Genomic DNA, 12,039 nt, shown 5'->3' with positions numbered 1-12,039 from the left:
GTGATATAATTATTTTCCAGTTTGTGGGTTGCCCACCTGGCAGGTATGGGATTTGATTTTATCGTGATTACTCCCCTCCTACCATCTCATTGTGGCTTCTTTGTTTTTGGATGTGGAATATCTTTTTTGGTAGGTTCCAGTGGTGTGTTTTTTGTTTTTGTTTTGTCAATGGTTGTTCAGCAGTTAGTTGTGACTTTGGTGTTTTTGTAAGAAGAGGTGAGGTCACGTCCTTCTACTCTGCCATCTCAGGAGTTGCTTCTTATGATGCATGAAGAAAGTGGTTTCTTGAGATGGAATCTATTCCTTGTGAAGATGCTGTGAAGATTGCTGAAATGGCAACACAGGATTTAGAATACTGACAGCTGCTACTAGAATTAGAACAATTTCAGAATGGCCGATCCCACCCTCCTTGCTGTCAATAGAGTTAAATGTCCCAGATGATTTGGGGAAAGGGTGACAGTGAAATATCCGGCTGCTCTGCTAAGGTTCTGAATTAGGGAAAGGCAGCGTTGAAGGGTCTGAAGGTCCTCCCTGTGTGTGGTTGAGAGAAGATATGATTGCATTCAGACCAGGTAGTCTCTCCATCCACTTTGCATCTAGCCATGGAAGGGTTAAGTGTATTGCTCACAAAATCTCCTGATCTTATTTCATGCTAATATGTTATCATAAGCCAGTGCTTACTAGAATATGACATACTTGTAAATGAGAAGCGTCTTTTTATCATTAGGATGTTTACAGAGTGTCCGTGTTCTGGGCACTGTTAAATGAAATAGTCAATGAAAAGTTATGCTTATTTGCTAAATAGGTCCTTTCCTTCCAGAACAAATCACAGAGATGATGGAAACAGCAAGTTATTTCTGGGATGGAAAATGTGAATTGTGACCAAGTGATCAGAATGACTGTCCAATGCCCTCTTCTACAGAAACCACAAAATCTCAGGTCACATGAACTTTTGGGGGAAAAAAAAAAAAAAAGGTGCCTTCCACATTGGCATTTCTCAAAGCCCTCGCAGAAGAAAAAACCTTAGAGTCTAGGGGTTGAGATTTTGAGTCTGTTTTGAGAAGCATACTCTAGCCCTTCTAGGATGTAGGTCCATGGGTGGGTTGCCGTACTTTCCAAGCCTCATCTGGAAAATGCGGGCAATGGCAGGACCCACCTGAGAGCATGTGTGTGGGGGTTGTGTGAACTCAAGTGTGGGGGCACCTGACACACTTTCTGGCAAAGGCTCAGCTTCATTAGTTGTGACTCTTGCTATTACAGCCATCCCTCACACTACTGCTTCTGTTTAAGACCTGGAATTTGGGTTTGGAATCATCTGGAGACTAATACAGCAGTGCCACCTGGTGACCACTTTGTAACAGAAATAACCTGCAACTTCCTAAGGGCAGGAGAAAGAACCTGGGAGAGAAGACTGCTCCGTTTCTAAAAATTTAAATGAAAAGACAGCCTTTTTGATAGCTGAGAGACTTTTTCATCTTTATTGTAAATGACACTCCTTTATAAAAAATCCAGAATAAAAACCCTCTGAGATTAAGTTTGAGCTATATTACTTTTCACTTTACTAATGTTGGACTGCAGCTAAAAGAGTTATCTTTGTCAGCACCCCTTTAAATACAGCATTATTGGTAGATGTTGGGCATGTTTGTTAGACAGGAGGTGGATGATCTCTGAATCCTTAAGCATAAAAATTGGGAAGAGTGTGTGAGGTCCTAGGGACACCTAAGTGGTCCATACCCCCAAAGCTCCTACACAATGGCTTTTCCAGGCTCCCTTGCATGAATACAGTGGTCCCTCTTCTCTCACGTTTTGTTACCAGGGATGGTTCTTTTTTTGAGAAATTCTATAGGAAGTCAATTAAATACAGACCCTGTACCTTCCACTATGCCCTCCCTCAATCCATCTCTGGTAGAGTGAAGAAAAACACAACGGCCCTACTTGGTTGATTTTATTTTCATTTTTTATTGAAAGCTTCATCAAAGAAAACAGAAGTTTAAACCTAACATCCACTGATCTACAGAAAGCCCAAGGAATGGGGAAAATGGTAGCTAATTTGACTGTGGTACAGATGAAAAAATTAAAAATAAAGCCAGAAACATTGTAGAATTACAGAATTTTCCATGACAGAGACAGCAGTACAAAATGCTCTTAAATAAAATTCAAAATTGAATGATGTTTTGGAAATTCTATGAAGTCATATATGGCCTGAAACAAGGGTTTTAAAAGAAGCTGTGTCCCTTTTCCTTTTTTAGAAACTATTTCATAGCAAGTACACTTTTACATATATATTTTTAAAATTAAGATTCCAATTACATTCTTCTTTTTAACTATATGGAAGCAATAATTCCCAGAATGGTAAAAACTTCTTCAAGTGTCTCTTTTGAAATAGTTTTTATAGTTCTTGAAAACTATGGAATAACTCCTTTTTTATATATGAAGAAATAACATATTTTGGGGAGGAGGACAGAGCATCTTTCTTAATAATGTAAGACCAGAGAGTTTAAAATACACGGTATAATCCTAAAATTACACTTTGGATACTATTTAAACTTGAAATAATTATTTTAAAAAAAATCCACCGGAGTGTCAATGTCAGTAAAGCCTTAATACTGTAATGCAAAGTCAAAAAATAAACACTGCAATTTTTTGGTCCAAGATTTAAGATAGGGATAAGAGTGCATATTTAACGAAGGGCTGTTACTATATTCCCATAACTCAATTTTGAGTTGACCTGTTCTACTGGTTCAAATTTCAATAGTGAACAAATCCAAAATAGCTTTCTTTTGAGGGAAGCCAAATTCTTTGCTACAGTTTTTTCCTTTATATTCTGCAAGAATACAGCCAACTCTCAATTGTTTGTGGTGGATGGGAAAGGGACATTATGGATATTAAAATCCCACAGAATATAATGCACTGACATTAATTTTACCAATGATTTCAAACTGCTTCAATAAATGAATACCTAAGGAACAAAATAGACAGATTTGAATACTATTTCCAAATGTTTCTTTTTCCATCCTCAGGGTGAAATGCTAATAGGAGGAAATAGAGCCCAAGTCCTAATAGTTGAAAAGAGAAGACAAAACAGGTGCACAAAGTAGATGATTAGCCCTTCAAAATTTGGGAGTATTGTATTTCTGCAGGACTGGGGCTTCAGGGCAGTCACTAACTGGAGGGAATACAGTGGAAGAAAAGCATGACCCAGTGGCCTAGTGGTTGGGTCTTCCTGCAGACTCCAAGATTGATCTCACCCCTGCTTCAACTTTAGAGCTTCTGCGTAGAAGACGCTTTTCTAAAAAGTTTATTTTCCCTCCCAGAAATAGAAATAAATATGGAGAAGCCATCCATCCTTTTTTATGTGACAGCATAGGTAATGAGGTATAAAACCAGAGATAAAAGAAATCACCAATCTGGGCTGAGCTCCCCTGCCTTACATCAACATAGATCATTTGGGCCACTCAGGGATTTTGTTCTTAGCTTTTGTACTTTCCTGAACTCTATGTACTCCACAGAGGAGAGCCATCAACAAGAGCACTTGGATTAAGGGACCAATTTCAAGTTTCAGAATATTTTGTAAGAAATGTTCAATTTGAGTCAGACTCAGCTGTCTTCCAATGCCACAGTAGGTGTCATCTGCAAAACAAATTGATTCACTAATGAAATCCCATTATTACTCTGTCACAGAAGGGGTATCATACACAGGATCAACGAGCCTTTTTCAAGCCCGTCAGCCCCTCAAATTGGAATGAGGGGATGTCAGTCCCAGCAAGCTCAGAAGTTTGAAGCATGCCAGTCACAACATGAAAAACAAAATCTCATCCTTACTCCCTACTGTGGACAAGAGAATATAGATCAAGGCTCTATGACATGTTTAAACTTGATTATGAAGTGTGATTCTTCCAATGTGCTGAATGTTGTTATATACCTACATAAATATTATACTTTCATTTGGTTTTATATCATATAAAAACATTTATCACTGAAACCCACTTAAAAATTTCTCTCGGCTGATCAGCTCATCTTGCAGTGGTTCCTGCACTCTTAAGAATGAAACTGAATTGTCAAATGTATTTTCAGTCTCCTACTAAGATTATCATCTGTCTAGACAGTGCATTGAAACTTTTTCTCAAGCTTAAAGAAGACTGCAAAGGTCATAATCACAACTCAACTTTCATTAATTGGAATTTTAGGCCACTGTGAAAGACTCATAGGTGGGCGCGTGTGTGTGTGTGTGTGTGTATATATATAATAGACACCCCAATTATTCAAATAAAGTTAAAAAAACTAAGTACTTTTAGTACTTTTATTTTCTCATACATGGACTGAAAATGATTATAAAACAGTTTTGCAGGGGGTTGATGGACTCTGTAGGTATAGCAAACTTCCTGCTCCACCTAGCCTTCTCCTACCCTGGGCTTTCCATCTCTGATACAGACGCTTTTAACACCATGTAGTTTTTCATTAAGAGGGATGGAAGTGAGTCTTATATGCTGTCAAATGTGGCAGATGTTAAGGTCACAGGAGAATTGATTCAAGTGAAGCATGGCAACAACATCTGAATGATTGAAATCTACCAAGGAAACAAACTAACCCTGACCAAACTGCAGTCAGGTAGATTATTTTTAGAATAGCATGTGACTTGCAATATTCAAGACATGCCCGTGTTGAAAGACAAACAGGCGCCCACCCTCCAAGTATTACCTTTAGTTCACCTAGGTTTCGTGATGTCTTCAGAAGACATGGCCAGGCTCTAAGGAGCTCCCAGTCACTATACAGACTTCCTTCCTGACAATACCTCCTCATTATTAAAAGAATACCTACTCCTCCACTGACCATGGAACTAGAGTTTGGAGGAGATGATTTTTATCCCATTTGGATTGTGGTTTTAGTTTGTTTCCTGACATTTAGGCTAAGTCTTGGCAATTACAATTGAAAGGAAAAATGGAAACATCTGAATAAATGCTTGAAGTATTGTGAAACAGAATACTTTAAAAAATGATTGTAGTCCTAATTTGGGTTAAAGTCACCATAATCTATATTGCTGATTAAATTAGGACTCTGATGTCTATATGTACTGAACACACGTTTTGGTTTGTTTTACTTTTCATACAATGTAAAGTATGAAAAGTAAAGTTTGTTTAACTTTTCATACAATGCTTACCTGTTGATGGTTTTATTTTTTCCCCAGACTTGATTCTTAAAAACAATTTTTAGGTGAGATGATGTGTAAATTTGAACATGTGCCACTTTTTCCTTCTTTTTTTTCCTTTTAGATTTAAAATATTTTATAGAATGGCCTAATATAAAAAATCCAAACACAAAGCACACATGGACACATAAAATGACATAGGCAAAATGATAAAATTTGCCTGAAGTGGTTTAAAAAAATTGAGATTATTGAAATTTTATAGTTGAAAAAAATGTTGCTGAATGTATAAATAAAGCAGTAGTTTTGAATAGAAACAGGAAGTTACCTAGGCACATTCATCAGCCACATGGTAGCTACCTCTTAGTCTCATTGTTGATTGTGTAAATGAGACTTTCTTTGTATCACATTGTTTTGTTTTGTTTTCTTTTTTTACAGAAGAAAAAGAAAGCATGTTGATTTCATATTCAAATGAATTATGCCCAGGATAATCCTTATTTATACAAAGAGTTCAGAGACTGAAAAAGAGAAACAAAAAGCACAGCTCCTATACAGGTTTGTTCATCCCCCGCTAACTTGGGGGCCCATTTCTCAAAGAGAAAACTTAAGTGCCACCCTTAAAATACATGAGAAGCTGAAAAATGGAACAGAAAAAAGCTGAAAAATGGAACAGAAGAAAGTATAAATTTAGGATTCTCTCTAAAGTATGGAAAATCATAAGGATGGCTGTGACCAGTTGAAACTTTTTCGTAGCACATGCTACATTGCCTTAGCTATATTTTTGCCTCTAATTGGACCACAAAGATATGGAATCACTCTCTAGATAATGAGCTTTCAATTCATGGGGTTTTTCAAATAAGAGAATTGCATTTATTTCAACACTAGGCCTTTGTTTACAGGTCATAAATAGTAGAATATTGATTATTTTTTTATGAGTCAAACTCATTACTCATGTTGACCTAATGGGAATATGCTTTACTTTTTAATATTTTAGTTTTTAAACACCTACCCTGTTTTCTTTTACAGTGCACTGTATGCATTACCCTCTTCCTTCTGGACTAAGACAGGTTCCTGTGACTTTGTGAGAAGAATTTCACCTATTGATTCTAATGATACATTAGAAAGCCATTCTAGCACATGGGTCAATTAACAAAGTTCCACTGTCCTTCATTTCAGGTAAAACTGTATAGGTTGAACATGGATTTCATGACTCAAATATGCAGAGATGTTTGGTAAGTCAATTTAATTCATTTTAGACAATGTTTTGCATCATTCTCAATGCAAATATATCGCCTTTGGCTTTAATAATTGATCAAATCTAATTATTTGGGTTCTTATTCATATAAATCATACAATTTCTTGATTGTCAACTAGCATTAAAAGCTTACCTAAATTCCACTAATAGAATCCTCAATCTTATTGGTCCTATTTGCCTCAGGGAGCTAAACTGAAATTAAAAAGTCTATTTTCTCTTTCTTCTGATGACACCAGGATATGAAAATACAATGAAAAGAGGCAAAAAAGAAAAAAAAAAGATATCCCCTCCCCAATTGCGGAGTCAAGATGGCTATTCACGGTAGATGATGACAAAGACTGAGGCGAGAAGACAAAATCTAGAAGTGCGGGAATTTAGAAGGAAGACTATTGTTACAAATACAGTGAGACCTTTTCAGGAGACCACTAGCCAATCAACAGAGCATCACTGAGCTTTTTTGACAGGTGATCTTTCAGACCAGTTCAGGGAGTATCTTGAGTTCAAAATTCATAAAAAGAAGTTTCAACCTGTTAAACAAGTGTTTTAGCTCATTGGTGGCCATCAATACAGGCTTCACAATTCAAGAGAGCTAGGAAGGAACCAGAAAAGCACATGGAATTTAAAGCCATTTGGCTCTATTGGTTGGAATCCAGAACTCTTGGTGCTGAAATTGCTGACCACACAGGAACAAGCTTCTACTATCAACAAAAATACATTTAAAATAAAAACTTTTTTTTTTTGCAGTATGTAAAACACCAGTGGAAGGTAGTTTAAACAAACAACAAAGTAAGAACTGGTCCGGCCATGTAGGTCAAATAAAATTTTAAAAAAGAAAAGAGAAGAAAAGAAAAACAACCTCTATCTTCTGGACTGCAATAGGGTGCCACTTCATCTTTGGTATAAAATAGGCCATCCATAGGCTGAATTTGATCACAACTAGGAAAGACTACAGAAATTGTCAACAATTTCTCTATCTATTGCTTTTTTTGTTTTTTTGTGTTTTGTTTTTTTTTTTCACTTTTTGATCATAAGCTCCTATCTACTTGTTTTTTTTTTAATGCTCTTAAGCTAGGTTTTGCAATGTGACAAGCAAAGCTGACTAAAAAGTTTGTAAAGCTCATAAAAAAGACTGCAGATAAAAAGCACTAAAGCTTTTGCTAGCCATCACGCTTCAGAAATAAAAAAATCTGCATTCTGCCCCCCAAACACGCATTATTTCTAATGCAGTTGTTTTGAAACCAACGTTAATAACTTTACCGTAAAATGTTTTAGCCTTCTAGAATGATTCAACACTTAAGACAAAGTTCATCAGAAGTCCCAGCATTTTCCCAATTCTTGCAGTTGCCATGGTTTCTTTTATCAACAAATTTTCTTCAAATGAAGAAAAACATTTTCTTTTAAACTGTACAGTTTTTTTTCACCCTAAAAACTCATAGTCTTAAACTTCTGTACCAGTGAAAGCTGGCACAATATTTCAATTCTTTCTTTTTTAAACAAGACGTTGAGAGCTTGCCTCGAGAGCCTTTGACGTCCTTAAAATTAAGGCAATTAAGATTCAAGATAAACCTTACCTAAATATTTCTAAGAAAAAAAAAAAATTAAAAAACCAACCCACTAGATTTAAACAAGAAGGGAAAAAGAAAGAGTAGCTTAATTACTGAGGAAGACAATTTGTTTCCATTTCTGCTTGCCCACCTCTTGACATCAGATTTTCCATTAAAAAAAAAAATCTATCTACACCTTCAGATAAATTCTGAATTCAAATGTTCTTCCAGATAAATGTCAACCTTCCATGTTTTGCTTTGTTTGCTTGTTTGCTTGTTGTCCTCTTCTGGGATATTTTTTTTCTTTAAAAAGAATGATGGAAAAAATAAACTGTCAGACCACATGAAGGAACCACTTGCACAGCACATAAAAACACGTTGTTTTCATTGGGTAAAGTAGAAAATTAAAAAAAAAAAAGCATTCCATTGACGCCTGTGCAAAACTGGAAGCCAACTTCTTGTTCAATGAAGTTTCTTCATTCAAGGCAGAGTTTCAGACGGACATTCTTCATTCGGTCTTGTTTATGGTCTGTGAAAACAATGGAATAAGAGGGGTCATTACACCAAAACAACTCTGAAATCACCTTCTGTGCTCTTTTCCAGTGAGCGCTCTTTAAAAGCTACCAAGCTCTTTCAATATAACAGTTATAAAAGCACATTGGGCTTAGGAGAGTGTCAAATTCTGCCACTTTCACACAAATATATATTTGAGCTGGAGTTTGTTTAGATCAATAGATCAAGAATATCTTTCAGTTGTAAAGTTGTAAATATACAAATATATCTAGACAAGCAATATTTCCTATGTTCATGGAATGTATTCTTCAATGCTTGGCTTGTGTTTTAGTTCCCCCAGAAATTCCTTGAGTAATTCTGTCCTTTCAGAACTCCCATGAGATTCATCACAAACTCAGTCAAACAATATGTGATTCCCTACTATGTACCCAGGATACAGCAATGGGTTTTATGTTTTTTTTTTTAATTGAAGTATAGTTGATTTAGAATGTTGTGTTGATTTCTGCACAGCAGAAATCAAAGTGATTCAGATATACATATACACATACTTCTTTTTAATATTCTTTTCCATTGTGCTTTATCACAGGATATTGAATGTACTTCCCTGTGCTATACAGTAGGACCCTGTTGTTTATCCATCCTGTATATAAGAGCTTACATCTGCAGCAATTGATTCTTTGTTACCTCACGGAGCTCATTAAGTGTATCCACATAAGCAGAAGGCTTATGTAAATAAGACAGGTAAGAGGGCAATGTAGTTTTGTTCACTTTCCAATTTCTTTTCTTCTTCCTTGCATCTCTATCTCAACAAGGTTTTAAATTTTTGAGAGCAGGGACTATATTTTACTTCTTTTTACTCTCCAGGAGTCTGGCAGACTGGTAGGCACACTGTAGGTGTTTAACAAGACAAATGCTATTTTTATTATATGTCACTTTGCCAGCCCAGCCCACATAATCTCTTCTGATTCTGCCCCATCTATATGGCAGGGCTGAGCTAATAGTGGGTTGATCTTTACTCTTATCTCTTCCACCCACAGATCAGAATTTAGCTCAAGAATTTCAGGGGTATCTTTTAAAATGAAGATGCTTCAAACTATCTGTAGGTCCTATTTAGATGAAGCCTTCTTCCCTCAGTGTTCTGTGGGTTCTTCTGGTGCCCAGTTGCTTAATTTAGTAAAGAAACCTCAGTGTTGCTGGGTAGAGTTGTCCAGGTGTTTCACTGCACAGGATGCTTGGCCGAAGGAGTGCCTGGGGGCTGATTTTAGCCCATGGTCTGTTCCCCAAGCTGTGTACTCTGGTGCAGGGCTGCATTTGCTCTGAGCAAGTGGCCCTTATTCAAATTCACAAAAAGCCCTCAACAATGTTTTGAACTAGCCTGGGATGTTTTGACAGTTAGCCTGAAGGTTTCTGAGGAAACCCAGAGGGTTTCCTTTTCCTAATTTGCAAAAAGCCCTCATATGTCTCAGCTATAGCTGTTAGAAACCTGGGTAATTTGTTCCTAGAATCATGTAAGGAAAGCGACTCATTGATAGAGTGAATAGTTCCATTTTTAACCAAGAGTTTAAGTCTCTAGAAATACATATTATTTCTGTGTTATGCAAGAAAGTGGGGTTCCTTTTAAGAATAAAAGCAATCAAAATTTTCATAATAGCAACAGTAAGGGAAATTTTAGTAGTAGTAGTCATGGGAACCATGGTATATATTTGATCTCTCTGTACATCTTTGCAAAGTTTAGGTTTACGCCATTTACTTCTAAAAATCTACCTTGTTATGGGAACAACATTTTGTGTGTGTTTTTATGTTTGTTTTTTGGTCTATTCTTTGCTCCCACTCCCATCTTCTACCCTGGTATTATTGTGCATTGAGCAGAAAATGCCTAATATAGCATGAATCTCCATCAGAGCTGCTCAGTGAATGCTGTCTTAGTCAATGGACTACATGACACAGAACCCCCTCACTGCTCAGGTGTGTCACATGGGCTGATATCTAAGCATCCGTATTTACGAGTGAGGCTGGAGCTACTTTCAAGTTTTATAACCTTACACAAATGTTTCCAATATCCTCCTACCATCACTTGTTTCATCCTTCAAGTGATCTCGTTGCTACATGAAAACAAATGAGGAGAAATAACTGGTTGTACTTTACATTTTCATGATGGCTAGCTGAAGTTTGAAGGGAAAAGGTGTTGCTGTTTAATAGAACTGAATTCACTCCTGTGCACCTTCTCTGTTCTAATGAAGTGTGAAAGTGCACATTTACATAATGCTTATGTCATGCACTGGCATTCATAAAAACAGTAGGCTTTCAAAGTGTCAAGGCTGTGATCAGGAGCAACAAGAACATTTTAAGTTGTGCAGTGAGACTATTTTAAAAATAAAATGAATTGCAATGTAAAAAGAGAAATTTGTGTGAATGAGAGCATGATTATGAAAATCATTTGCAAACTGTAAAGTACTGTGCAAATAGAAATATATTATTATTCACAAGCTTAAAGGACATGTAAGGATGGTAATCAAGGGCATATAATTTGCTCATTACCGTACTGACGATTTATAGGCAATTGGTGTCATGACAGTTCAGTTAGACAGAGAAGACCCGAAGAATTAAAAAGACCAACAATACTGGGGTTGAGATAAAGGCCTTCTAAGGTCAGTGTGAAGGTTGGAAGACTGAGAGTTTGACCAAATTTAAGATCACAGAGTCGTTCTGAATACTCTCATCCTCCAACCTCCCCGTGCCTACTCCCCCCAAAAGCAGAGTGAATATATTAAAAAGTGGCAAATCATCATCTTAGAATTCTAGATTTTTAGGCTGGAAGAAGTCTTAAAGATGATCTAAGGATGCAATATTCCCCAGAGTCATTTCTAACAGATTAGCTTCACAAATTTTCATGTGAAAAGAGGGATTCTGTGATCCAGAGTGTGGAAAATCTGCACACTATACTCCCACTACTGGATTACCCATAGTAAACTAAACATGCGGTTAGGGCACCAACAAAGAAAGGGATCAATAGAAAAAAAATTGTTTCTGAAAAAATGTTATCTTTTAAATTAGTATCAAAATAATCATCATGCTGACAATAAAAATTTTGTTTAGTTCTTTAATAATTTGTTAATTTTTTGTTTGTTTGTTTAGCATTCCAAAGGAGGAGGGCAGCGCACACTCAAATCTTTCAGGAAGTATCTATCTATCTGGCCCTCAGGGAGTCAGGGCCACTAGCATATTAACGGCTTTGAAGAGAGCTGCAATTAAGCAAGCATTTCACTTAGCTTAAAGCAGTGTTTCTTAAAACCACTTTTGACCATCCTCCCCACCCCACCTCCAGGGCAGGGTGGTAAATCCTAGCTTAGCACTGGAGACCTAATTTATACTTTCTGGAGAACACTGATCTAATCTCTCACTTTAAAGATGTGAGGGAGGCTCCTTGAGGAGACAACAAGTAAGTGGCAAAGATGGAATTTGAACCAAGGACTTCTGATTTTGCTTATTAGAATGTAACTTTGCTTGAAGACTCATACTTTTAAAGTCCTAGTTATTTTTAAGATTTCCTAAATAGCACAAAGGAAAACTGAGACTAACCTAAG

At 36.6% G+C, this 12,039-nt stretch overlaps 1 protein-coding gene and 1 long non-coding RNA gene across 12 annotated transcripts in view; one reads left to right on the top strand and one right to left on the bottom strand.

Moving 5' to 3' along the window:
• Positions 1-10,403, top strand: part of LOC307193348 — a 143,664-nt gene extending 133,261 nt beyond the window's left edge. The window contains exons 3-4 of the long non-coding RNA XR_013830305.1: positions 5,582-6,375; positions 9,042-10,403. This is a non-coding gene — a long non-coding RNA (uncharacterized lncRNA). The remainder of the gene's footprint in view (positions 1-5,581; positions 6,376-9,041) is intronic.
• The window catches only part of RBMS3 (RNA binding motif single stranded interacting protein 3), a 1,083,479-nt gene continuing 1,077,797 nt past the window's right edge, over positions 6,358-12,039 (bottom strand). For 9 of the 11 annotated variants that reach the window (XM_079935204.1, XM_079935208.1, XM_079935195.1 and 6 more), the window contains one exon: positions 8,332-8,471. In XM_079935204.1, the coding sequence (XP_079791330.1) occupies positions 8,465-8,471 (7 nt within the window). In that variant the 3' untranslated portion in view covers positions 8,332-8,464. Of the gene's footprint in view, positions 8,472-12,039 lie in introns of all 11 variants that reach the window. The other 2 variants (XM_079935194.1, XM_079935198.1) reach the window with 1 other exon arrangement.

The sequence above is a fragment of the Stenella coeruleoalba genome (assembly GCF_951394435.1).
Source record: "Stenella coeruleoalba genome assembly, chromosome: 10".
Taxonomy (NCBI): Eukaryota; Metazoa; Chordata; class Mammalia; order Artiodactyla; family Delphinidae; genus Stenella; species Stenella coeruleoalba.
This window is presented reverse-complemented; position numbering and strand designations above follow the sequence as displayed.